At 44.6% G+C, this 27,325-nt stretch overlaps 1 protein-coding gene across 1 annotated transcript in view; it reads left to right on the top strand.

Annotated features, from left to right (window-relative positions):
- The first annotated feature begins 7,154 nt into the window (after nt 1-7,154).
- dnah9l (dynein, axonemal, heavy polypeptide 9 like) overlaps nt 7,155-27,325 on the top strand; it is an 80,195-nt gene continuing 60,024 nt past the window's right edge. The window contains exons 1-15 of the mRNA XM_056293619.1: nt 7,155-7,248; nt 15,590-15,801; nt 16,438-16,671; nt 17,609-17,776; nt 18,047-18,163; nt 19,533-19,670; nt 20,255-20,379; nt 20,531-20,726; nt 21,066-21,170; nt 22,077-22,268; nt 22,659-22,859; nt 25,333-25,668; nt 25,799-25,876; nt 25,958-26,013; nt 26,547-26,667. Coding sequence (XP_056149594.1) covers nt 7,164-7,248; nt 15,590-15,801; nt 16,438-16,671; nt 17,609-17,776; nt 18,047-18,163; nt 19,533-19,670; nt 20,255-20,379; nt 20,531-20,726; nt 21,066-21,170; nt 22,077-22,268; nt 22,659-22,859; nt 25,333-25,668; nt 25,799-25,876; nt 25,958-26,013; nt 26,547-26,667 — 2,364 coding nt within the window. The 5' untranslated portion in view covers nt 7,155-7,163. The remainder of the gene's footprint in view (nt 7,249-15,589; nt 15,802-16,437; nt 16,672-17,608; nt 17,777-18,046; nt 18,164-19,532; nt 19,671-20,254; nt 20,380-20,530; nt 20,727-21,065; nt 21,171-22,076; nt 22,269-22,658; nt 22,860-25,332; nt 25,669-25,798; nt 25,877-25,957; nt 26,014-26,546; nt 26,668-27,325) is intronic.

The raw sequence follows: 27,325 nt of genomic DNA, 5'->3' as shown, positions 1-27,325 counted from the left end.
TATGCACAAGTGAAACAAGAAAAGTCAACCCCCCGTCTCCGCCCCACTTCCACGGACAAACACTCTCTCTCTCTCTCTCTTTCTGACTCACACACACACACACACACACACACACACACACACACATACACACACACACACACACACACACACACACACACACACACACACACACACACACACACACACACACACACACACAGTGATAGTACATGCAGGCGAGGTGTAACACCATTACCTGTACTGTAGGGGTCACTGTACCCAGGTCTGCCCTTAAGTCTCAGGTTACAGGATAGGATTGCAGAGTATTTAGCCGGCCGGCTACAGCGCAGCCCGTCGTCATGGGCAACAGAAGCAGCCAGCCAGTTTCTGGGTTTCCACGGTGACCCATTCAACTAGGTGTGTATCAGCTTTCCCGTTAATTGCTCTCAGAGTTGGAGACGAGAGAAGGGACGTACAGGGGAGATGCGGGACAATACACAGGGGATGTACAGAGATGTACTAGAAAGATCCTTCATTGTTAAAATGTGCAAATCTTGCCTTTATAACTAGAGGGGACCTTCACAGACTCTGTTTTACAGAATCACCTGCCACGCTGTTCACCGGTGACCCATAATTTCCTGTTTTCTTGGTTTTGTCTTCATGGCTGAGGCCCCCGTCAACAGCAGCAGCAGCAAGGGAGCTGCCAGCAGTGGAGGAGGTGGAGGCGGAGGCGGAGGCGTGCGTGTCCCCCAGGATCCCCCTCTCAAAGCCGGGACGGCGCTGTCAGACGAGAGGGTGGACTTCATCCGGGAGCAGGCCTTCTGCGTGCTGCGAGTGAAGACGGACAAGTGGAACCGCTTCATCGGGGCGGAAGAGAACCAGAAGATTCTGCTGGACTTCCTGGACCACATCTGGACCGACAGGCTGCTGTTCTTCACCGGGCCAGGGGGTACGCTGCACGCCGGCGATGCTAAGGTATGGTACACGGCCTCAGTGTACAAAACATTAGAGTGATCTTTTTCAATATGGAGTTATGTGCAGTCTGCATCTCATCTAAACCTGCCCATCATGGTTAAAGTTTACACAGCAAAGTTTGAGTCCCCGTGTTTCCTCCGGCTTGGTCAGCGTCCCTACAGACACAACTGGCCGTATCTGCGGGTGGGAGGCCGGATGTGGGTATGTGTCCTGGTCGCTGCACTAGCCCCTCCTCTGGTTGGTCGGGGCACCTGTTCCGGGGTGGGGGTGGGGGTGGACTTGGGGGAATAGCGTGAACCTCCCACGGGCTACACCCCGCTGGTGAAACTCCTCACTGTCAGGTGAAAAGAAGCAGCTGGCGACTCCACATGTACCGGAGGAGGTATGTGGTAGTCTGCAGCCCTCCCCGGATCGGCAGAGTGGCTGGAACAGCGACCAGGACGGCTTGGAAGAGTGGGGTAATTGGATGGGTACAATTGGGAAAATTGAGAAAAAGAGGGAAAACTTTTCTCATCTGCTTGCTGTAAAGAACGGGTGATTTTGTGCCGTTTGCATAGGTGTTAGTACCCACACACACGGACCCTGCACGGCACTGTTGTTTATGGTACAGCATGTTGTGGCCCTAGCCAAAAAGATCTGTCGGCTGTCTTTCTTAACAAGCATAAGAATGCATCACTGACATATTTAAAGCCTCGGCTCTTGAGAAACTGTATACCAACACACTTCTAATATGGTGAAAATAATGCAACACAACGAGCATTGGTGCACCCGTGCACAGAAAGACAGCTCTGTCTTTGACTGAACCTGGTGGGGGTGCTCTCGCCAGCACAATCTAACCACCTGTCCATCTGTCGAAATAAGTCTCTGCTTATTTCTACTGCTTTCAATCTGGTTGAAAGCATTCCTACTGTGTTTGCATCTGTGAAGACGTCCCCGCCATGGAAGACCAAGCTGCTGTGTGTCCGGAAGAAAGGGGTGAGAAGGGTTAACCGCCAGGGCTTCAGAAACCAGCTCCACCTGGGAGAGGTGTCCGGATACCCCATGGAGCATCTACCTGTTCTCATCACAGAGGTGGATTAGTGTGTGTGTGTGTGTGTGTGTGTGTGTGTGTGTGTGTGTGTGTGTGTGTGTGTGTGTGTGTGTGTGTGTGTGTGTGTGTGTGTGTGTGTGTGTGTGTGTGTGTGTGTGTGTGTGTGTGTTTGTGTGTGTGTGTGTGTGTACTGACCACTGATACAGATGCATATAGAGTATGTAGGTTTGTGAAGTGGACAAAATGCCCTACATTGGTACGCCCTATGTCACAGGTTAGTGGACAAATGATGGAATGTGTGTGTGTGTGTGTGTGTGTGTGTGTGTGTGTGTGTGTGTGTGTGTGTGTGTGTGTGTGTGTGTGTGTGTGTGTGTGTGTGTTTATGATTCATGCAGGGGGACGTCTTTTCCCCCCGGCTCCACTGTTGAAAGCTTTATTATAACTGCTACTGGTAGTGGACTTAGCTGCAGAGAGTTGGAGAAGAGGTGTAGTTAAATTTGACCTTAATTAACAGAGAGTGATAGAGAGTGATAGAGAGAGTGATAGAATGATACAGAGTGACAGAGTGACAGAGTGAAAGAGAGTGATAGAAAGAGTGATAGAATGATACAGAGTGATAGAGTGACAGAGTGAAAGAGAGTGATAGAGAGAGTGATAGAATGATAGCGAGTGATAGAGTGAAAGAGAGTGATAGAGAGAGTGATAGAATGATACAGAGTGATAGAGTGAAAGAGAGTGATAGAGAGAGTGATAGAATGATACAGAGTGATAGAGTGACAGAGAGTGATAGAAAGAGTGATAGAGAGAGTGATAGAATGATACAGAGTGATAGAGTGACAGAGTGATAGAGAGTGATAGAAAGAGTGATAGAATGATACAGAGTGATAGAGTGACAGAGTGAAAGAGAGTGATAGAGAGAGTGATAGAATGATAGCGAGTGATAGAGTGAAAGAGAGTGATAGAGTGATAGAATGATACAGAGTGATAGAGTGAAAGAGAGTGATAGAGAGAGTGATAGAATGATACAGAGTGATAGAGTGACAGAGAGTGATAGAAAGAGTGATAGAAAGAGTGATAGAATGATACAGAGTGATAGAGTGACAGAGTGAAAGAGAGTGATAGAGAGAGTGATAGAATGATAGCGAGTGATAGAGTGACAGAGAGTGATAGAGAGTGTAAGGGAGGTGTTGGGAGTTATAAAAACAATACTGAATAACAGGTAAGTGAGAGGAATGGGTCCTTGACAAGTCAAGTACTAGTCACGTGTGCTCTTTTCAGAACCCTCTTCTTTGTGTGTGTGTGTGTGTGTGTGTGTGTGTGTGTGTGTGTGTGTGTGTGTGTGTGTGTGTGCGCTCGCACACACTGCAGGTGCTGGTGTGTGTGCTTTCTAACGGTATGAATCATGAGGACTGGCCACGGGTAGTATCTGAGGACATTCACAGGCATCTGGAGAGGCTGAGGAGCAGGATGGTCACCCTGAGAGGTCGTGCTGAGGGTCGCACACTACTGCCCCTGCCCCTGTCTGTGGACAGGGTCCAGCCCCAGGACATCTCGCTCAGGTGTGTCTCCGTTGTGTGCGTGTACGAGGGGCCGGATCGGGAGTGTAATCCGCTAAAATGAGAGATTGTCAGGGCAGCACAGCATCTCGACCAAATGGGTTTTTTTTTTAAACTGGCGTGTGTGTTTCAGTGAAAGCTCCTTTATCCAGCTCCCTCATGAGTGTCGAGCAGTTACACATTAAAATACACTGCAAAAGCCTTGACGGAACAAATAGTTGCAGTTGTGTGTGTGTGTGTGTATGTGTGTGTGTGGTGGGAATTCTGTTTGGATGTAGCAATTCATGTAGCTGTTCAATAAACTACAGTAGAACAAGGAAATAGTGATCAATGGCGTAATCCATACCAAATGAAGTAAATTTACTTTGTACCAACTGTACAATTAATCCATCCATCCATCAGCCAAGCTGCTTATCCCAATCAGGGTCGCGGGGATGCTGGAGCCTATCCCAGCAGTCATTGGGCGGCAAGCGGGGAGACACCCTGGGCAGGCCACCAGTCCATCACAGGGCCGACACACCCATAAACATTCACACCTAGGGATAATTTAGTAAGGCCGATTCACCTGACCTGCATGTCTTTGGACTGTGGGAGGAAACCGGAGCACCCGGAGGAAACCCACGCAGGAAGAACATGCAAACTCCACACAGACATGGGAAGAACATGCAAACTCCACACAGAAGACGACCCAGGATGACCCCCAAGGTTGGACTACCCCGGGTTTCGAACCCAGGACCTTCTTGCTGTGAGGCGACCGCACTAACCACTGCGCCGCCATGCTGCCCTGTACAGTTGATGTCAACTGAAACTAAATTCAGGTCACGATGAGTCACTCTAAACCCTAGCATGGTGTCATTATGGAAACAAGCTGAGCTTTAATTTACACCACCTTTGAATGCGACTCGAACATCAGACCTGAGAAGCAGAAATCCAACCCTAACTCTATTTATACAGTCTTGAGGCACCTGTATCAGTTGAATCAGTAGAAAATTAAATCTTAATTAGGTCATTTGCTAAGTTAATTACCTAATTTGGGTAAAAATTTGTCAAGTGACGGAAAATGAGTTAAATGAATGTGATGAAATCAATCGTACGTATCTATTTTTGCTTTAAAAAAATGATCTAAACTGAATGAGCTGGATAGAAAAGGAAGAGGAAGGCCAAAGAGGAGGGTTATGGATGTGGTGAGGGAGGACATGTGGGTGGCTGGCGTGACAGAGGAAGATGCAGAGGACAGGAAGAGATGGAAATGGATGATCTGCTGTGGCGACTCCTAACAGGAGCAGCCGAAAGTAGTAGTAGTAGTAGTAGTAGTAGTAGTAGAGATTTAAACTGGATGAGCTGGATAGAAAAGCAGTTTCAACAAATAATTGAGAGAAAAAAATGTCGTGTTCTAATGATAAACCTCTAAAAATGACAATAAATATTTCCAGTGGTAAGACATTACAATACAAAGCCTTGGCTGATTTACTTAGTGAGGTCCATCCATAGCTCACACGTTGGAAACAGGAAGTAATAATTTACCTAAAACCTAAACCCAGCTGTTGTCCAACTGTAGTTATGCCATATGGTATGCTGTGATTTTAGCTTCTTGCCTCATTCCTGTGTGATCTTAATTCCTGTTTCATCTTTGATTTTTACAGTACTTATAATTTCATGACCGATGCTTTCTACCCCCCCCCCCCCCGACAGCCCTGCTGGTTGGCCGTTGGACCATGGCCTGCTGTACTCCATAGAAACCCTGGTGGTCCAGTGGTCTGGACAGATATGGACCATCCTAAAAAAGGACTCCAGCACATTGCTGACCCAAGAAGACCACCCAGGCCCCATGGTGGAGCTCCAGTTCTGGGCCACCCAGAGGGAGAACCTCCTAGGCATCCAGTCACAAGTAGGACAAAAAGCAGATTAATGCTTGCTTGCTTGTGTGTGTGTATATGTGTGTGTGTGTGTGTGTGTGTGTGTGTGTGTGTGTGTGTGTGTGTGTGTGTGTGATTCATGCAGGGGGACATCCCCCCCCCCCCAGCTCCACTGTTGAAAGCTTTATTATAACTGCTACTGGTGGTGGCCTTAGCTGCTGTGGAGAGTTGAAGAGATGTAGTTAAATTTGACCTTAATTGACAGAGAGAGTGATAGGGAGGTATTGAAAGTTATAAAAACAACACCGGATAGCCGGTAGGTGAGAGGAATGAGTCCTTGACAAGTCAAGTAAAAAACTAGTCACGTGCTCTCTTTTCAGAACACTCATCTTTGTGTGTGTATGTCTCAACATGTGTGTGTGTGTGTGTGTGTGTGTGTGCGCGCTTGTGTATGAGTCTTTCTATGTATAGGCAAATATGGACATTTTAGCTTAATAATTTGGGAATTTCACAACTATGGGGAGGGGTGGCGCTATTACTGTGGACATACAGTATCATCTTATCACACATGTTTCAAGAAGTCGCAGATCCTAGTGTCATTTCACATGTTGTGATATTTATTGATCTAAAATATTGAACCCAGAAACGGATATAACCTTGCTGATGGTCATAATGTCCAACCACATTATACTGAATGCCGATGAAGATCTTAACATTCAGTCCTGCAGTTATGCTCTGAAAGTTTCAGAATTTAGAAATGGAAGATTTATTTGCAGTGTGTGTGTGTGTGTGTGTGTGTGTGTGTGTGTGTGTGTGTGTGTGTGTGTGTGTCCCTGTGCATATATTTACCTTTGCCTGTGTGACTGTGTACATGCGTGCTTGGGTTTGATCAATTAATCAGTACCCACTGTTGTTTTTTTCCCCCCTTGTTACTCAGTTAAGTATTCATACTTCACCTGGATGTGAGAATATTTAATACAGCAGAGAATTTCCAGATCCATACTGGGTTAAAGTGAAAGAACCTTAGCACATCTATATTGTGAGACTGGGTTGGGACATCCGACCATGCCATCCCTCTCTTCCGGCTGTGGCTAGATGGGGTACAGCCACGGACAGACGTGACGCAAAATCTCGCCGGGCGTATTTCGTTGCTACGGCGCTAGCTAGCCTAGCTAACCTCCTGAGAGACATGGCGGCAAATCCAGAAGAAGCCCACGAAGGCTATTTTCACAGTTTCTCTTCGCGTAGATCTTTTGAGGGGATTTAAAAAAAAATGTGAGGAGGACACACTGACGAAATTCGTTGTCTCGACACAAGACAGGGCTTTTGGTCAGGAGGGTGAGTTTTCATAGCTAGCTAACGTTAATTATCTAGCTAGTTAGCATAGCTATCGATAGCTTAGCTAACATAACAAGTGTGACGTTACATTAGCTAACGTTAGCTAACGTTTTATATAGACTTAGCTGGCTTGCTAGCATTGGGAAGCAGTATCTACACACAAGCAACAGTGATATTTCATTTAAACTACACAATTACCAGTTTTTATTGAGTGAAATTATAGTTATTTTAAGTAAAACTAATTCATCAGACTCATCATTCATCTGGCTTTAAAAACCAAAGTCCAAACTCATGGTAGCTCAGGAGGTTAGCTAGGCTAGCTATCGCCATAGCAACGAAATACGCCCGGCGATATTTGCGTCACTTCCGTCCGTGTCTGTATCACATCTAGCCACAACCCTCTCTTCCCAGATCCAGAGCCCCAAAATGGAGCAGATCATGGAGATCCTGAGAAGGATAAAGAGCAGCTATTACTCGTCCTTCAATGACATCTGCATCAAAGTCAACCAAGGTAGAGCACCAGATCTCCACCCTGCTTATAGGAAAGCTTCAATATCTGTTTGTATTTGGTGTCGCTTTTGTCATTGTCCCCTCTCTTAGTGCAAGGAAGAGCACAGAAACCTAATTTGGCACAAGAACCTCATTTGGCACAAAAACCTCGTTTTAACATCTTTATTCTCACCAACGCCATCTCAACCTGCTTTTTATTTATGTTGTTTTCCACATTTATTCAACAATGATGAGCCAGAATGGAGAGAAAATTGTCAACCATCAAACAGAATTAATGAAATAAACACACACACACACACACACACATTATCCTGACTACACAATATTGAAATTCTGTTGTATACATATTAGGGGTGTCACGATATTGGATTTTAACTACACAATTTATCATGGCCAAAAGAATTCACGATAATATTATTGTGATATCTATAGAAGTTTGAAAAAATGAAAATAATGCTATCAGTCAAATTCATCTTTAACTTTATTTATGGTGTGTTTTGTCTCTTTTTTGGCAAATGAATTACACTCAAAATATGAGGGTTGGGAGGTGGAGAGAAAGAGTGTAACCGACCCCTGGTTATTTTTTACAGCACAGTCGAATTTATCATTAATTGCAAGGCAGGGAAATAAAAAACTCAATTTAAATAAATCCAACCAGACCATCAGTCAATTTTTAAAAGGTTGTATTACATCTGGGTAGCATTCGGTTCGATTCCCCATGTACCTCCCTTGGTCGGGCGTCCCTACAGACACAATTGGCCGTGTCTACGGGTGGGAAACCGGATGTAGATATGTGTTCTGGTCGTTGCACTAGCGCCTCCTCTGGTCGGTCGGGGTGCCTGTTCAGGGGGGATGGGGGAACTGGGGGGAATAGCGCGATCCTCCCACGTGCTACGTCCCCCTGGTGAAACTGCTCACTGTCATGTGAAAAGAAGCAGCTGGCGACTCCACGTGTATCGGAGGAGGCATGTGGTAGTCTGCAGCCCTCCCCGGATCGGCAGAGGGGGTGGAGCGGCGACCGGGACGGCTCGGAAGAGCGGGGTGATTGGCCAAGTACAATTGGAGAGAAAAAAGGGGGGGGGGGGTCCAAAAAAAGAAAAGAAAAAGTAATTAGAGCAAAAGGGAAAGAAAAACGTTCCACATGATTTAGTTTAGTTTAGAAAGCAAATTTAATCCACTTTGGGATTTTCCGGTTATCACTATCAGTTGAATGAATGAATTATGATTTTATTTCGAACATGTAAATAAGCAGGATATAGATAATCCATTGCCAATAATCTGAAGTGATCAACAAATCCACACATCAAACTCAGCGAACAAATCTCTGTATACATCAGATTATTTGTTACATGTTCGAACCGGAGTAGGAGGAAGTATACACTTATTCCCTCTTTCTCACCTATTCTTAAATTAATTCAGCTACTATACATTAAAAAAAGGAAACGAAAAAAACATAAAAAATATGACAATTAAAAAAATTATATCCACTCGGTGTCATATGAAGGAAAATGAAAAAAAATGTAATCAGGAATGTTGGGAGATAAGTAAAACTTAGTTAACACAACTCTTCATTGTCCCCATATCTCTTGAAAATCAGACCTTTGTACTTCTTGAGCTGCGTAATGTTTGTACTCTGAGTTCCATGCTCTCAAACTGTTCCACAATTTCACCCCACAGATTGAAATGCCCATATTCTTCAAAGTTGTTCGAACAAAATTTCTTTAAATTGAATTTCCCTCTCAAATTATATTCCCCTTCTCTGAGAATATGTTTGGTAAATTACTCGATAGTAGATTGTTTCTTGCTTTGAACATTATTTGTGCTGTGTTAAATTCTACTAAATCCCTGAACTTCAAGGCACTTGACTTTAAAAATAGCTTGTTGGTGTGTTCACGTTATCCTACGTTATCAACTATCCTTATTGCTCTTTTTTGTAGTATACATAATGGTTGTAGGGTTGTTTTGTAGGTGTTACCCCATACCTCCACACAGTAGATCAGGTATGGCAAAATAAATGAATAATACAGTGTGCAATGATTTATGATCCAGAATGTGACTTGCTTTTCTCATGACTGCAATGCTCTTTGCCGGCTTTGCTTGCACATATGTGATGTTTCCAGCAGATTTTGTGGTCTAATATCACACCTAGAAATTTATTTTCCTATACTCTTTCTAGCTGGACATTGTCAATCACTATTTTTACTTTGGAAATACCAAAAAAAAAAAAGAAAACAAACTTTGTGGGGAAGCCTGCCCTGAGTGGCTAAAATGTAAGAGGCAGACTCAAAACAGTTTCTATTTAAGAACATGATTTATTTACCGGGCATAGTTACATATGAACTGGATAAACTCAACTCTCAACAATTGAGCTTTAAAGTAACAAAACTCAACTCACAACAATTGAGCTTTAAATTAACAAATAAATTAACGAAACTCAATTGGAACATCTCGTGCACACATCTACATTTTGACATTCTACAGCCCCCTAACAACTCCAAAGCTACTGCTTAAATACTCCTTGAGTTGATCAGTAGCACCTGAGTTTAGGCTGCACCACTATGGCAAGGAAAGCCAACACCTGGTACCAACTGAGATGATGATGGGACAAATGGTTGCGTTCTCACCCACTTTTTGTCCAGATTTAAGGATAATTTGTTTTTGTTAAACTACCGTTTTAATTTTTCCATTTCTATTGTGGTCACCTCCAAAAACTGCTGTAAATTCTCACCAGAACAAAATATATTCGTATCTTCAGCAAATAAATTTCAATATTTTTGATGTCTTGCATATATCGTTTAAGTACAGAATGAACAGTTTTGGACCTAAAACCGACCCCAGGGGTACACCACAAGTAATATCCATGCATGATGATTTATGTTCACCTGTCATTACAAACTGCTGCCTATTACTTTAATAGCTTCTTAGCCCGTTCTGAAACACCCCTCTGATACCGTACCTTTCCAATTTGTCTATTAATCTATTGTGATCAATAGTGTCAAAAGCTTTTCTTTTTTTTAGATCTATAAATATTCCCACGGCAAACTTTTTTTGGTCTATGCAATTAGCTATTTCTTCAATTAATTCAATGAGTGCCAGAGATGTGTTTTGAGGTAGTGGAGAGTTTATTTACAACAATGAAACATAAGCGTCCTAAAATATGAAAATGGTAAAACAGATAAATGCCTTTTCAAAACCCGAGAACACTAAAGGAATGTTTTGCAAACAGCTCTCCTGCAAACCCAGCTTGTACTCTCAAATGATAAAATTACAAACAACTCGGAGGGGAGAAACGACAATGGAAAAGACTGATCAAAATCCCTGAACCTACGAATGACTCATACATAAAGATAAAAAAGCACGCATGACCCCAGCCAATCCCGCCTACCCAGCTCCCCTCAAAAAATAAATTCTGTGAAAAAAAATCAAATGGTTTTGTTTGTGCTCATTCTCCTCTGATTCGCCGGGCAAGCTGGATGTCCTTGAGCATGATGGTCACCCTCTTGGCGTGGATGGCACACAGGTTGATGTCTTCGAACAGGCCGACTAGGTAAGCCTCACTAGCCTCCTGCAGAGCACCGATGGCAGCACTCTGGAATCGGAGATCTGTCTTGACATCCTGGGCGATCTCCCTGACAAGACGCTGGAAAGGCAGTTTACTGATCAGCAGCTCGGTGGACTTCTGGTACAGGCGGATCTCTCGCAAAGCCACAGTACCGGGCCTGTATCTGTGGGGTTTTTTCACTCCGCCGGTGGAGAGAGGGCTTTTCCTGGCAGCTTTGGCGACGAGCTCCTTCCTGGGCGCCTTTCCTCCGGTGGATTTTCGAGCAGTCTGCTTGGTACGAGCCATGATTTAATTTACCTTGTGTTTTCCTGGCGGATGTGTTCACACTAAAAAAAACGCTTGAGGAAATTCCACCAAATATCAGTTCAGTTCAGTTCAGTTCAGTTCATGCAACAAAAAATACTCCACTTCGGGATTTTCCGGTTATCCCGCACGCAAAACTCGAAACAAGGAAGTATTCCCAACCGCAGTTCATTTCAGTTAACCCACAAAGATCCACTAACCCCCAAAAGCTTTAGTCAGCAGGGGAAAATAAAGACAAACGGTCACTCGGCTTTCGCCGAATCACGGTTACCGTGGTGAGTGATTATTTTAAGTTGTTGTTGAGTCCGCGGAGATGTTGAGCTGTCGGATCCTCCACGGATTCCTTGGGATGATTTTCAAGGGGACACGCATGCGAATTTCAAACGCGGACTCAACACGGTGCAACAGCCGAAGCGGGGATCCAACCTTTCCCTACGCTGTACTCGCCGGCGTCAGCCGCCACACTAATTTGTGCGACTCATCTTAAAGCAGCGTTTCTGGAGCGTGCGAGGCGCTCCCCCTGGGGGACACGGAGGCATGTCGGGGGGAACGTGGTGCGGAACTACTGTGTTGACGTCGGGCTCTTTTTGCGGCGGAACAATCAATAGAAGGTACTCTTGGGTTCACAGAATGGTGGGAGATGATGAGACACCGGTGTGTATTTTGTGTCTGAAAGCTGGCAGTATGAGACCAAACAAATTAAGAAGACACTTAGAGACGTTACACCCCGGTCACGTCAATAAGCCACTCGAGTGCTTTCCGAGAAAACTTGGTGCATACCGTCAGCAGGAACATTGCTTTGCAAAAGCTGCATCAGTGAACAAAGCACTAATGGCATCATACCAAGTCGCACACAGAATTGCCCAGTGCAAAAAACCACACAAGAGCAGAGGAGCTCATACCTCCCGCGGCTTTAGGCAATGGTGTCAACTATGTTTGATGAGACAAGCGTCGCGAAATTGAAGGTTGCCCCTCTGTCCATTGATACAGTCGCAAGACGTATATGCGACATTTCAAGTGACTTTGAAGAACAACTCATTGAAAAACTGAAAAGCAAACGTGTCGCCTTACAAGTGGACGAGGCTACTGACAGCAATAATGCTTATGTTCGCTTTGTCACGTCAGAATCACTGTGTGAGGATTTGCTGTTTTGCAAGTACGTCCCAAGTGTCCCATTTGCAAAGCCAAATTGATATGTGCATTACAGGACACCGTAGAGTTGTGTTACCGGAAGTCCCGCGAGAGTTGGAGACAACAAGACGGATGAATAAAGTTCGCACAAGTAATAGAAAAAGTAAGTGAGATTATCAAATCTATGTTAACAGTGTGCCAGAGGGCATATACAACACGGTGTCAGAGTAGAGATTCATATACCCTCCGACCGAGAAAGAAATGGACACGTACGGCGTTCCAGCACCCAGGATGGACGGGGACTCACCGAATTTACCCGATTCCAGCAGCATACAGAGCTGATGTTCACGGCCCCCCTGCGGGAGAAATGCGAACAAGAGAAATGCAGTTATCTTCTTTTGTGGATCGGGGAAAAGGGAAGAGATGTGTACAACACCTTACAGAAGATGAAGCGAAGACACTAAAGACATACTACAAGTACACAGAATACCACACTCCCAAGTGTAACCTGATACATGCCAGATATCGTTTCCATGAGAAAATGCAAGGGGAGGAGAAGGAGATGTTGGAGAAACGGCAGCAACAGGAGATAGCTGCAGTGGCCACTCCTCTGTTGTGCGACACAGTTGCTGTAGCTACTGCAGCTGCCGCCACCAACCCCGTACTCAATCTAGCGGCTCTGCTGGCATCTGGGACACAGGTCACCCCCCAGATCGCCATGGCAGCACAGATGGCAGCCCTTCAAGCCAAAACACTGGCAGAGACGGGTATTGCCGTGCCCAGCTACTACAACCCCTCAGCTGTAAACCCCATGAAGTTTGCAGAGCAAAAGAGGAAGAAGTTATGGCAGGGTAAGAAGGAAGGGGACAAGTCCCAGACAGCTGAGTTATGGGAGAAGCTTAACGTTGGAAACAAGGACCAAAATGTTAAATTTCGCAAACTCATGGATATCAAAGCTGATGAAGATGGCAAAGCCTCAAAACCACTCAATGTTGAAGGCTTAAAGAATCTTCAACAGCAAGAAGAGATGTTTACAAATCTTGATGTTCATTATGAGATGGCCAGGTCTCAGACACACACCCAGAGGGGAATGGGTCTTGGTTTCTCATCCTCTTTCTCTCGTGGAATGGATACCATGTAGTGCCAAGCGATATGTTGTCTTGGCCTTTTCCAACTAATCATATAGGTCTGTCAGCTCACCACTAGCTCTGAAGCTTACACCAAGTAGAGCGGCAGCTGATGAGCTCTTTAGGCTTCTTGGCTGTTACCTGACAAAACATGAGCTGAAATAGGAGAACTGTGTGGGCGTTTGCATGGATGGTGCACAGACCATGGCAGGGAAAGCGAAAGGATTGCAGGCATTAATAAAGAGGGTCTCGCCAAATGTGCAATGGACGCACTGTCATACACAGAGGAGCACTAGCATCAAGACAGATTAGCTCTGACCGAAACGAGGTTTTGACCGATGTTGTTAGCGTGGTCAAGTTTATTAAAACAAAACCCCTGAGAGCGCAGCTGTTCTCTGCACTTTGTGAGGAGGTGGGAGCTGAACATTCAGCTGTGTTGTTTCACTGTGAGGCTGGGTGGCTGGTGAGGTAAAGTGTTATCACGAGTCTTTGAGCTCAGAGAGGAAATTTGGGTGTTTTTGGCGGAGGAGCATATGCATGAAGTTGCAAGCAAGTTTAATGATGAACAGTTTCTGATGAAACTGGCCTATCTCAGTGGTACATTTGGAAAGCTGAACGAATCTTCATCTTCAAGGCAGAGACAAGCACATTTCTCACCTGGCAGACAACAGTGCATTCACTTGAACGCTTGAGATGTGGGGCAGGCGACTTGATCAAGGAAATACTGATTTCTTTGAGAATCTGAGTGAGTTTGTTGAAACCAGTGATTCTGGAGCTACCACAGTGATTTCATGTCTTAAGGAGCAAATCTCTTCCCTGAGAGGAGTCTTTCAAAAATACTTCCAAAGAAACAGTGCTCAGTATGACTGGGTGACAGATCCATTCAATGCAGCAGCACCTGCTGATTTCAGTTCTGCTGAAGAGGACCACTTCATCGAGATGACGTCGTGACTCCACCCTGAGGCCAAGCTTTACAGCTCAGACACCGAGTGAATTCTGTCTTGGTGTGGAGAGGGAGTATCCACTCAGGACAGAGGGCTGTGGGCATTCTGCTTCCCTTCTCCACATCCTATCTCTGTGAGATGGGCTTTTCTGTTGTTGCCTCACTTAAAACATAGTAAAGATTTAAGCTCAACATTGAGCATGACTTTAGAGTGGCAGTATCAAGCCTGCAACCCCGTTTTGAAAAGGTGTGCAGTGCAAAACAGGCTCATTGCAGCCACTAATGCAGTGATGACTTGAGCTCTCACAAATTGACTTGCTCATCGTTTTTTCCCCAAATATCTGCATTTGTTCTTTTTTTGGACAGATTTAACTTTATGGGGTGGCACAGTGATGCAATGGTTAGGGCGGTCACCTCACAGCAAGAAGGTCCTGGGTTTGAGCCCTGGGGTAGTCCAACCTTGGGGGTCATCCCGGGTCGTCCTCTGTGGAGTTTACACGTTCTCCCCGTGTCTGCGTGGGTTTCCTCCAGGTGCTTTGGTTTCCTCCCACAGTCCAAAGATGTGTAGGTCAGGTGAATCGGTTGTACTAAATTGTCGCTAGGTATGAATGTGTGTTGTTTTGGCCCTGTGATGGACTGGTGGCCTGTCCAGGGTGTCTCCCCACCTGCCGCCAAATGACTGCTGGGATAGGCTCCAGCATCCCTGCAACCCTGTGCAGGATAAGCGGTTTGGGTAATGGATGGATGAACTTTCTTGTTATTGTTCTAGCAAAGTGATTTTTACATTTTATTTCGTTTCTCTCTGTTTTTGAAAAAGCACACAGACTGATGGAGCAATCTAGTGACAAATGTCACAAAAAGAGGTTTGATAAAGTCGAAGCGGAACTTGTGTTTGTTACTTGCACAACAAAAATTACTGAAATAAAAGTGAAAAGGAATGTTAATGATCTTGATGTTATTTAAATAAAGTTGGCCCATTTTTTTCACCTTCTTGTTGTGGCGGGGGGCATGAAATTTTTTCTTCCTCCAAAGGGGGGCATGATAGAAAAGGTTTGAGAACCACTGTCTTAAAGGAACATAAACGTAAACTTAAATCAATATTTCATTTTTAAAATATCACGGTTGTCGTCAATACTGGTATATCATGACACCCCTAATAAATATATAACTGAAAAACAATTAAATAATTTTAACAAAGTCACTACAGCTGCAGGTTGAAACCTGTCACAGGTGTGAAGGATATTGAGATGTGTGTTGTTTTCCATGGTGTTCCCAGCTCTATTGGAGGCAGAGGACATAGATTTACACCTGCGTCCATTGAGACGGCTGATTAGCAGCTTTGAGGAAAGAAGTTTTCCACAAGTCGAGATCCTTCTGGCTCCCCTCTTCCACACACTCTGCCTCATCTGGAGCCACTCCCAGTACTACTGCTCCCCGCAGCGCATGGTGGCCCTCCTGCAGGAGTTCTGCAACCTGCTCATTGATAAGGTAGTTTGTTCTGTGTGAGTTTGTTTGTGTGTATGTTCAGACTGGTGACAAATGAAAGGGAAAACCTGAATGCTTGACCCCTACAGTGAGGGGGTCCGGGGGCTCTGTTATGCTGTGGGGGGCATTTTCCTGGCATGGTTTGGGTCCACTTGTCCCCGGGAAGGTTCACTGCAAATGAGTACAGTTGTTCTGAGTGATCACCTTTATCCTATGATGAGACATTTCTATCCTGATGGGAGTGGTCTCTACCAGGATGACCATGGCCCTATCCACAGGGCACGAGGGGTCACTGAATGGTTTGATGTGTGTGAAAATGATGTAAATCATACGCTATGGCCTTCGCAGTTACCATATCTCAACCCAACTGAACACCTATTTGGAGATGTTGGACTGATGTGTTAGACAGCGCTCATCACAACCAAATAACTGCATGTATGTTTGTGGGTGCATGCATGTGTTCACCTGTGTGTTTGTGATTGTTGTTCAGTTGCTATTGTTGCTGCAGTGTTGAGGAGCCGAAACTCAAGAATTTTACTCTCTTATACTTTTATAATGAGACGTAACAAATAAAGAATCTTTGATCTTGAATCTTGATTGTGTGTGTGTGTTTGTGTGGGTGTGTGTGTGTGTGTCCAGGCCTTTGCCTACCTGCTTCCTGAGGAGCTTTTTAAGATGGAGCTAGAGGAAGGTGTAGAGAGGGTCCAGATGACCATCTCAGTTCTGCACAGCTTCAAGCGTCTGTTCTACGCACATCGCCAGCAGATACCCCAGTACCACCGCCATGGGCAGACCGTCAAGCTCTGGGACTTTCCTGCCACCCTGGTGTTCCGACACACAGATCGCATCATGGAGAGGCTGCTCATGATTGAGGTGCACCAGTCTACACCTACATAGCTGAATGACTTCGACAGGGCTTAGTTTTTTACAAGAACACAGTATCATAGGTGCTTAGCACAACTTGTGTGACTTTGTGTTGGACAGAACAATTAGGGGTCATTTGTCCAAACTTTTCAACTGGAAGGTACTATAAAATGCAAATTTCATAGCAGAAATTGTAAAATAGACGGTTTTGCACTGGTTAAACAGAGCTAAAGTTAGCTAATCTAAGTCATGGTTTTAGCTAACAGTCCATCCAGAAAAGCAAGCTGACACATCAGAAACTTGAAAAACTTGTCAAAAGATTGATTTGTTTGTGCACGTTAAAGATAATACAGCACATCTTGCATCTCTGTTGATGGTGTTTATATAAATGAAATCCTACCTCGAATGAATGAAACTGCACAGGCCATACCAAGTGATAAAATAGGAGTTAGAGGCAAAGAGAATCATGAGGAGGGTGCAGAAAAACATTTGTATAATTTTCTTACTCACAAGAATTAGTGTTAAAATATTAATTCATTCATTTAATGTCTTCCAACAGCATATATTTTAGATATCCTGCTCTCACCCCTACCCAATTTAGAGATGGTACGGCATATATTTTAGATACCCTCCTCTCACCCCCACCCAATTTAGAGATGGTACAGCTTAACCTGAAACATCAATTTGTAAGTGAGCGAATTAGCAGCCAGGTTCATGAGGTGCTTCACATCTAGACAGATAACTGGCACACTTTGCCTGAGGAAGACATGGTATCGTAACGTTGCACATGAAGCAGCGGTATGAATTGTCAGAAATGAGGTCACGTTTACTATTATTTTCTCCTGATCGGAAATAGAAAAGTGCCAATTCAGACATCAATCAGTCACGCACATTAACCACCGCAGACTTGACTTCCTCTTGGTAACCTTTCACCTCCAATCCTCAGGTGCTGTTTGCATCAGCTTTGGACTTCCTGAAGCTGGAGAAAGTGGAGCTGGGGGGATCCAGAGGGAAGATCCTCAGTGAGATGGTCTTCGGCATGAATGAGGAGTTTCACGACCGCTGGCGAGCCCTCAGAGAAAGCAAATATAACCCTCTGAACTACAACAGTGATGTGAGACTGTGTGGGGTGGTTGCAGACTACCATCTCAGATGTCAAACCGCTATTATATGCTTTGAGAGAGTGTTTTACTTCAGCTCATTCTGCACGGTTTATCCAGACAGAGTACTGATGGAACAATAGGAACTGTGGAGCATTGATAGTGCTATAAAAGCTACAATTGAGAAAAATAATTCTAAAAGTGCACTCTGCTTTTTAATGTGATTGAGTACAAAGGAGTGGAAATGACTCATTGAAGCTCGTCTGATGTCATCTCTTGTCCAGGAATTTCTCAAAGATTACAAGCGTTTCATGGAACAGAACATGGATTTCGATGAGAGGCTGGGGACCGTTCTTAATTTAGCCTTCCAGCATTCGAAGGGCCTGGAGTCCACCTTTAAGGTAGGCCTGCCACACCTAGAAGCCTTCACCGCTTTCAAAGAGGCAGCCTATGGTTTTTGAATACCAAAGAAGGTTGAATCAGTTCATCTGGATCCAACGTTCATTGACAGATACGTTTCATCACTCAACTAAGTGACATCTTCAGTCTAGACTGACTGCAGGTATCTCCACCCCTTATAAACGGCACAGTACAATACAGTTGCCTAACGATCGAAACCATCGACCAATTTCATATGCAAATATGGGTGCGACCACTAACTAGAGTTTCAATGGCCATGTGTAGTATTCACAGAGGATTGGAGAATAGTTGCAATCACAGCATTGTAAGATGGCGACAGATGTACTCTTAGCCCCCCCCCCCCTCGGTTCAGGGATGATCGTTCCCTCTTCACATAGATGGCCTCTCTTACTCCCCATTCAAACCAGTTTTCCTCCCTATCAAGGATGTGCACATCCTTGAAAGAGTGGCCACTGGCCTGTAGGTGGGTGTAGACTACGGAGTCCTGGCCTGACGTGTTAGCTCTCCTGTGTTGTGCCATCCTCTTGGCCAGCATCTGTTTGGTTTCTCTGATGTACAAGTCATGGCAAGCCTCCTATATTGCTTTGTTTGTGCCAGGGGACCTGATCCTTGGGATGGACCAACTTCTGGCGCAGTGTGTTTTGGGGTTTGAAAGCAACTGAGATGGGATGTTTTGAAAACATGTGTCTCAGCTTTTCTGACACACCTGACACATATGGAATCACCACTGGTTTATACTTAGGCAGATGTTGTCCTTCTCCTCTCTTCAGTCAGCTGGTGCACTGTTTGGACATCTTCCTGGCTTCGACAAACGCCCAGTTAGGATAACCACACTTAACCAGGGCCTGTTTAATGTGGGATTTCTCCCCTTCCCCGGCCGCTGTGTCAGTGGGGACGTTGTCAGCTCGGTGGTACAACATCCTGATAACTCCTAGTTTGTGCTCCAGTGGATGATGAGAGTCATCATTCACTAATCTTCTGTGAATAGTACACATGTCCATTAAATCTCTAGTTAATGGTCACACCCATATTTGCATATGAAACTGGTCGATGGTTTCGGTTGTTAGGCAGCTGTATTGTACTGTGTTGTTTATAAGGGTTGGGATAGCTGCAGTCAGTTTAGACTGAAGATGTCACTTAGTTGAATGATGAAATGTATCTGTCAATAAACATTGTGTCCAGATGAACTGATTCAACCTTCTTTGATTTTCTTACCTGGATTATTGAGCATGCATCGAGACTTTTTGAATATGTTTCCCCATGCTGGATGTTCCCTTTATAGTCAAGTTCCTCTCATAGTAACATAAGAATCGTTTTATCGTTTAACTAGACCTTTTGCATTCTTTCTAGTTATTGGAGATCTTTGGCACCCTTCTGGAGAGGCCCAGGATCAACCAGCTGTTCTCTCCGAACTACAGCCTATTGTTGGTCATGTTCAATGAGGAAATAGAGCACTGTGAGCTCATATTAGACCAGCGCAGAGATGTGGTGAGAGATAAAGGGGATGGAGGGAGGGAGTGTGGGGGTATCAGCACACTTACTAACTCAGAATAATTAGACTTAATTACATCCAACACCCAGTGACCATGCTAAATTACCGTCTTGTTGGATCAGTTTGCTATTTGATTCATAGTGATATATTTAAATATATATATAAAATCCTGTGAGTCAAGTAAATTCTTTATGAAACAGTACAAGCCTATTTCATGCCATAAGCAGTCAGCTGTCAATACAATTTTTGACAGTTGATGATTGATGAGTACACAATTTTTGACAGCTGATGATTGCTTATAGCATGAAACAGGCTTGTACTGTCTCATAGATAATTTACTTGACTAACTGGATTTTATATATATGTACCACACACCATTTGTTTCAGTTATCTAACCAGGGTTTTTTGAGACCTGGTATAACAAGTGAACACAATTATCTGTCCGGCAGACTAGACAACTAGCAGTACTGATGGTGCCAACTGTGTATTTAAGTGCTATCACTTGTTGTTGAAAACAAAAATTGACTGAAAACAAAGAACATGACACAGTTATTAGCCAAATCACCTCTTTTTTTTACAGCTAAGGTCAGGCTACGTGGTGCTGGGTAAAAATATGCCAACTATGGCTGGCAACCTCATATGGTCCAAGGAGCTACGAGACTTCATTCTTACCAACAGGAGCAAACTCTGCCAGCTGACACACTTGTATAGACTACCACACAAACACACACACACACATGCACACACTGCCAAAATTGACATGTAAAGCATATGTTATGCACTATACATACATATAACATACCAGCTTGTTTCATCTCTCTATCTGCCTTGTCTCCTTCCTTTCCGGTGCACCCAGGCCTCTGGATTCGACCGAGGCGGAGGATGTCCTGCAGAAGTGTGAGCGGGTTCTGCAGGTTCTTGAGCAGCATGATGAAGAACTGTTCTCAGAATGGACCGAGGGGCTGGAGGAGCTCTGTCACACACACCTCCAGGAAACACTGCTCACCCTGGATAACGACACTGGCCTGTTTGAGGTCAACTTTCACCCTGCAGTAAGGAGAAAGGAGACCCGTTTCTTTTCACCCAATACAGTACATCTACAGGAGTTTGTCCTGGTGAAAGTGACATTAACATGCATTGAAGGCTGTCACAAATGAACATTTTATTTGTTTTTATCAGCAATCATCTTTTAGTGGCTTACTCCTTTCATTACTTCTTTCACCATACATTGGGATCTCAGGTTTCAAGTGTTGGTCACATCCATTCATATTTTAATCTGAGCAGGTTGAAGAGACGAGGACCAAATTTGGAGCTGGATGGATTCTCTCAGTTATAAGAGTATCTCTTTTCTCTCTTTCGCTTATTTTCTATCTCTTTCTCTGTTTCCGCAGTTAACCTCAGTGCTGAGGGAAGTGAAGTATCTAAGTATGTTGAAGAACCACACCATATCTAAAGCAGCTCTTCACCTCTACTCCAAGCGAGAGACTCTTTACATTGTGGGTTGCTTATTCCTGAGGATTACAATGAACTTTGTGTTGCACAACTTACAATGTGTGAAGACTAAAACTGCCCTGCAGGGATACACAGTAGTAACTGTTTATTTTTTATTTTTTTGTGTGTGTGTTAAAGTTCATGGTCAGGGGGGCGTCCGGGTAGTGTAGCGGTCTATTCCGTTGCCTACCAACATGGGGATCTCTGGTTTGTGTCCTGGTTGCTGCACTAGTGCCTCCTCTGGTCAGTCGGTGCGCCTGTTCAGGGGGGAGGGGCAACCGGGGGGAATAGTGTGATCCTCCCACGCGCTACATCCTTCAGGCGAAACTCCTCACTGTCAGGTGAAAGAAGCGGCTGGCGACTCCACATGTATCGGAGGAGGCATGTGGTAGTCAGCAGCCCTCCCAGGATCAGCAGAGTGGGTCGAGCAGCGACCGGGACAGCTCGGAAGAGTGGGGTAATTGGCCGGGTACAACTGGGGAGGAAAAGAGGGAAAAATAAAAAATAAATAAATAAATAATGTTCATGGTCAAAGGCGAAATGTGTCACGGGTTAGATTTCATATCAACAAAAGTTCACCCATCAATACTTTACAATTTTGGCATGATAGGGAGTAAACTTTAAGTCACTTTTCGTTGATAAACTGCTTATCAATGCAGTTATTGCTTTTGGATTTGCAAGGCAGTATGTGGAAATTTTAAATGTATTTTTGAGCTGACCTGATTAATGCTTTGTTTATGTTCGCACTGTTGTGAAGTATGTTACAGTGTTACATGTAAATTGCCATTAGGGGCATTTTCCATCAGCCATTTGTCAGTTGGGTTCTGTCTTCCTGTGTGTGAATAGCCGTAATTGATATTTCAGCTCAAAAAGCCCAGATTTGATCTTTGATATTGTGGTGTGTCCTGTAGTATACTCAGACACTGACCCTGGTCACCCAGTGGTATAACCGGCTCCACAGCACCATCCTGGCCGTGGAGCTGGCATTGATCAAGGAGGAGATGAGCGAGACCAGACGACAGCTAAATCCCGCCCTGCAGGAACTGACCTGGGATCAGGACGACTTGTGGGACTACATCCACACCACACGAGACCTAGTCAAGGTACACTGTAACACACAGCACGCAAATTGTATTCTTAAGGAAATATTTTTTTTCAACATTGACAATTCCAACATTTTGATGCAGAGGTAAGCTGTGTGCGGGGTATAATTTGTTTAGGGTAATAATATTTAAAAAATCATGTTTACATAAACACATAAAAAAATGATCCACTGCCTTCTATCTTATTCTCGACTCTCTATCGAGGTTACAATACCTTCGAGGGTATTATTTATTGTGATTACGTATACTCGGCTTTGGTGAAGCAGACGGTACCTGACTTAGTGTTTCATGCCATAACGCAGTTATAAAGCCATACCCATACTCGCGGTGATAAAAATCACCCTCTCAGATATTATTGCTGTTATAATCCATCGCTCCTGCTGTTCCTAGGGAGTGTCAAGCCGTGTCCAAAGGAGCAAGGCCAATGTGGAGGCCATCCAGGCTCTGATGGAGAAGTTCAGCCACCAGGCCTTCATCACCAGGAGGAGCCGGGAGTCCACGCTCCTCCTCCTCTCTGATGTGGAGGAGAGCGTGACCAGACAGTATGCACTCATAACCAACACTGGAGAGCAAATACACAAACTGCTGCAGGTACTGTTGCAAATGTGCAATGATGTACAGTGCATCCGGGAAGTATTCACACCCCTTCACTTTCCCCACATTTTGTCATGTTACAGCATTATTCCAAAATGGATTAAATTCCTTTTTTTCTCATCAATCTGCACACAATATCCCATAATGACAAAGCGAAAAAGGTTTTGTAGAAATTTTTGCAAATTTATTAAAAATAAAAACTGAAATATTGAATGTACATAAGTATTCACACCCTTTACTCAGTACTTGGTTGAGGCAACCTTGGCAGCGATTACAGCCTCAAGTCTTCTTGGGTATGAAGCTACAAGCTTGGCACACCTATATTTGGGTATTTCTCCCATTCTTCTCTGCAGATCCTCTCGAGCTCTGTAAGGTTAGATGGGGAGCGTCGCTGCACAGCTATTTTCAGGTCTTTCCAGAGATGTTCAATGGGGTTCAAGTCTGGGCTCTGGCTGGGCCACTCAAGGACATTCACAGACTTGTCCCGAAGCCACTCCTTCGTTGTCTTGGCTGTGTGCTTAGGGTCATTGTCGTGTTGAAAGGTAAACCTTCGCCCCAGTCTGAGGTCCTGAGCGCTCTGTAGCAGGTTTTCATCAAGGATCTCTCTACTTTGCTCCATTCATCTTTCCCTCGATCCTGACTAGTCTCCCAGTTCCTACCGCTGAAAAACATCCCCACAGCATGATGCTGCCACCACCATGCTTCACTGTAGGGATGGTATTAGCAAGGTGATGAGAGGTGCCTGGTTTCCTCCAGACGTGATGTTTGGCATTCAGGCCAAAGAGTTCAATCTTGGTTTCATCAGACCAGAGAATCTTCTTTCTCATGGTCTGAGAGTCCTTTAGGTGCTTTCTGGCAAACTCCAAGCGGGCTATCATGTGCCCTTTACTGAGCAGAGGCTTCCGTCTGGCCACTCTACCATAAAGGCCTGATTGATAGAGTGCTGCAGAGATGGTTGTCCTTCTGGAAGGTTCTCCCATCTCCACAGAGGAACGCTGGAGCTCTGTCAGAGTGACCATCAGGTTCTTGGTCACCTCCCTGACCAAGGCCCTTCTCCCCTGATTGCTCAGTTTGGCCAGGCGGCCAGCTCTAGGGAGAGTCCTGGTGGATCCAAACTTCTTCCATTTACGAATGACGGAGACCACTGTGCTCTTCGGGACCTTCAAAGCTGTAGACATTTTTTCGTACCCTTCCCCAGATCTGTGCCTCGATACAATCCTGTCTCGGAGGTCCACAGAGAATTCCTTTGACTTCATGGCTTGGTTTCTGCTCTGGCATGCACTGTCAACAGTGGGACCTTATATAGACAGGTGTTTGCCTTTCCAAATCATGTCCAATCAATGAATTTACTACAGGTGGACTCCAATCAAGATGTAGAAACATCTCAAGGATGATCAGTGGAAACAGGATGAACCTGAGCTCAATTTTGAGTGTCATAGCAAAGGGTGTGAATACTTATGTACATGCAATATTTCAGCTTTTTATTTTTAATAAATTTGCAAAAATTTCTACAAAACCTTTTTCACTTTGCCATTATGGGGTATTGTGTGTAGATTGATGAGAAAAAAAATGAATTTAATCCATTTTGGAATAAGGCTGTAACATAACAAAATGTGGGGAAAGTGAAGGGGTGTGAATACTTTCCGGATGCACTGTATATGAATGGAAACGCATACACACACATAGTAGCCATTCTACATGCTGGACAACAGGTACACACAGCTGCAGGGGTGGAAAAAATGTCAAATACACATTTGTTTGATAAAGTGCAAACCAAATGTAGACTTCTATTACTGTTGTTGTTGTTGTTATGTAAAACTCATTAATCATACACAATGCTTCAGGTCCAGAAGAAGAGCACACTTATAAGCAGCTAATCCTCACATAAACATAGGCAATACAGTAAAACACATAAAAATGCATCCCCAAGTGGGCGTCTGTGTAGTGGTAGGCAACGGTCTATGCTGTTGCCTACCAATATTGGCGGTTCAAATCCCCATGTTACCTCTGGCTTAGTCAGGTGTCCCTACAGACACAATTGGCCGTGTCTGCAGGTGGGAAGCCAGATGTGGATATGTATCCTGGTCACTGCACTAGTGCCTCCTCTGGTTGGTTGAGGCGCCTGTTCAGGGGGGAGGGGGAACTGGGGGCAATAGCGTGATCCTCCCATGCGCTACGTCCCCCTGGTGAAACTCCTCACTGTCAGGTGAAAAGAAGCAGATGGTGACTCCACATGTATCAGAGGAGGCGTGTGGTAGTCTGCAGCCCTCCCCGGATCGGCAGAGGGGATGGAGCAACGACCGGGACGGTTTGGAAGAGTGGGGCAATTGGCTGGATACAATTGGGGAGAAAAAGGGGGAGAAATTTAAAAATAAATAAATAAATGCATCTTGTTCTCACACTGACTCTCATGATCTCCCTTCCTAATTCCTTCTTACCCCTGTTAACCTTCATCTCCCAACTCCTCTAGGAGAACCAGTCTCTGCTGAGCGTATCTGACCCAGTCAGCTCTGAATGGCAGGCCTACACAGAGTATGTGGACCGCATTATTCTGGCAGGCTTCTCCAACTCCGTTCGCTGTTCCCTGCAGTACTTTGTGGACAACACTGACCCAGCCCAGCGCATTTTGCCGCTCTTTGAGGTCCAGCTGGTCCTCAACGCCAACGAGATGAAATTTGACCCCTCGCTGGACCTCAGCCACCAGGGCAACTTCTATGATATCATCGATAAGATGGTGGCCAGTACCACCAAAATGGCTTCCTTCATACCCCGAGTCGCCAAGCATAAGCAGTTGGATAACTATCAGGTATGCAGTGCACAGATAATGTTTGCATGTGCATCAGAACATACACACACATTTGTCAGCACACAAAGCCTGCTTGCACATAATGGTGAATCATAAACGGCAACCTTATCGTGTCCTCCCCCTCTTCTAGTTTGACGTAGATGGGATGGCAGATTTGTCAGAGCTGTGCAGCGTTATCCGATCTCGGGCACGCATGGCCATTTCCAAGGTAAGTGTTGTTTTCTCATCCACACGCTAACACTCATTCACAACCCATATGTTGAGAATTTCCCCTTCCCCCCTTTTTCAGGTCAGGGAGTATCAGGGATCATTTGCCAGCTATCGCTACCTCTGGACTGACGACAGGTCAGCAGTGTGCGGCTGTCTGCTCTGCACTGTGCACTGTTTCTTTTCATTATTATTACTATTTTTTAATTTGTTTTAATTTATTTTATATTTACATATTTATTTTTATTCATTATTATTATCATTATTATTATTATTATTATTATTATTATGGGTGAGCTTAGTCAAATGTGTTTAAGTGTGAGATTGTTTTCTGCCAATTATTGTACAATATATCAAATTAAGTATGATGCATTTAGCCTTTTTCAATCTGATTTATTATTTGCTCCTAATAACATCATCAAACACAATTTAGGGGAAAAAAGCGAATCCAGTGGAAACCATTTTTTCAGCTTGATTTAAAGCTTTTCTGCAATATGGACTTTGATTTACAAGGCCACGCATTATGCAAAGCTCCAGGATACCTTGGCACAGATTCACTGGCCTTGTAAATCAACAGAATATTTATCGCTCAAAATATGAAATTTGCCACCTTGAGCAATTTTACAACTACAGTACCCCCCGCCCCCCATCTCTTTCTTTATATTCTACAGGTCTGAATTTATGAGACAGTTCTTGCTCTATGGCCGTGTGCTCAGTACAGAGGAAGTGGAATTGTACGCTGACTATGAACTGAAAAAGAACCCCCCGACTCTGGACAATTTCAAAGAACAGGTGACTCCCTTGTTATTATCCAACTTGATGAATAATGAATTTTTTGAAAATTGAAAACAAACAACCAGTAGGGGGGCATCCAGGTAGTGTAGTGCTCTATTCCATTGCCTACCAATATGGGGATTGCTAGTTCAAACCCCCGTGTTACCTCCAGCTTGGTCGGGCCTCCCTACAGACACAATAGGCCGTGTCTGCGGGTGGGAAGCCAGATGAGGGTATGTGTCCTGGTCGCTGCACTAGTGCCTCCTCTGATCGGCCGGGGCGCCTGTTCAGGGGGGAGGGGGAACTGGGGTAAATAGTGTGATCCTCCCATGCACTACATCCCCCTGGCAAAACTCCTCACTGTCAGGTGAAAAGAAGTGGCTGGCGACTTCACATGTATTGGAGGAGGCATGTGGTAGTCTGCAGCCCTCCCCGGATTGGCAGAGGGGGTGAAGCAACGACCGGGAAGAGTGGGGTAATTGGATGGGTACAATTGGGAGGGGGGGTAGAAACAAACAACCAAACATTTTATCCATCTAGGGGAAGCTGGCTGAGAATTTTTTTTTTCAGCAACACCCACTTCACATTTATTCAAATCCACATATTCATACCGGGTCATAGCCTTGTAGTCAGGACCAGCTAGGGTGAGACCATCCAGACCAGGTTTTTAGGGGGG

The sequence above is a fragment of the Lampris incognitus genome, chromosome 14 (genome assembly GCF_029633865.1).
Source record: "Lampris incognitus isolate fLamInc1 chromosome 14, fLamInc1.hap2, whole genome shotgun sequence".
Taxonomy (NCBI): domain Eukaryota; kingdom Metazoa; phylum Chordata; class Actinopteri; order Lampriformes; family Lampridae; genus Lampris; species Lampris incognitus.
Note: the sequence above shows the minus strand (reverse complement) of the source record. Positions and strands in the feature narration are given on the sequence as shown.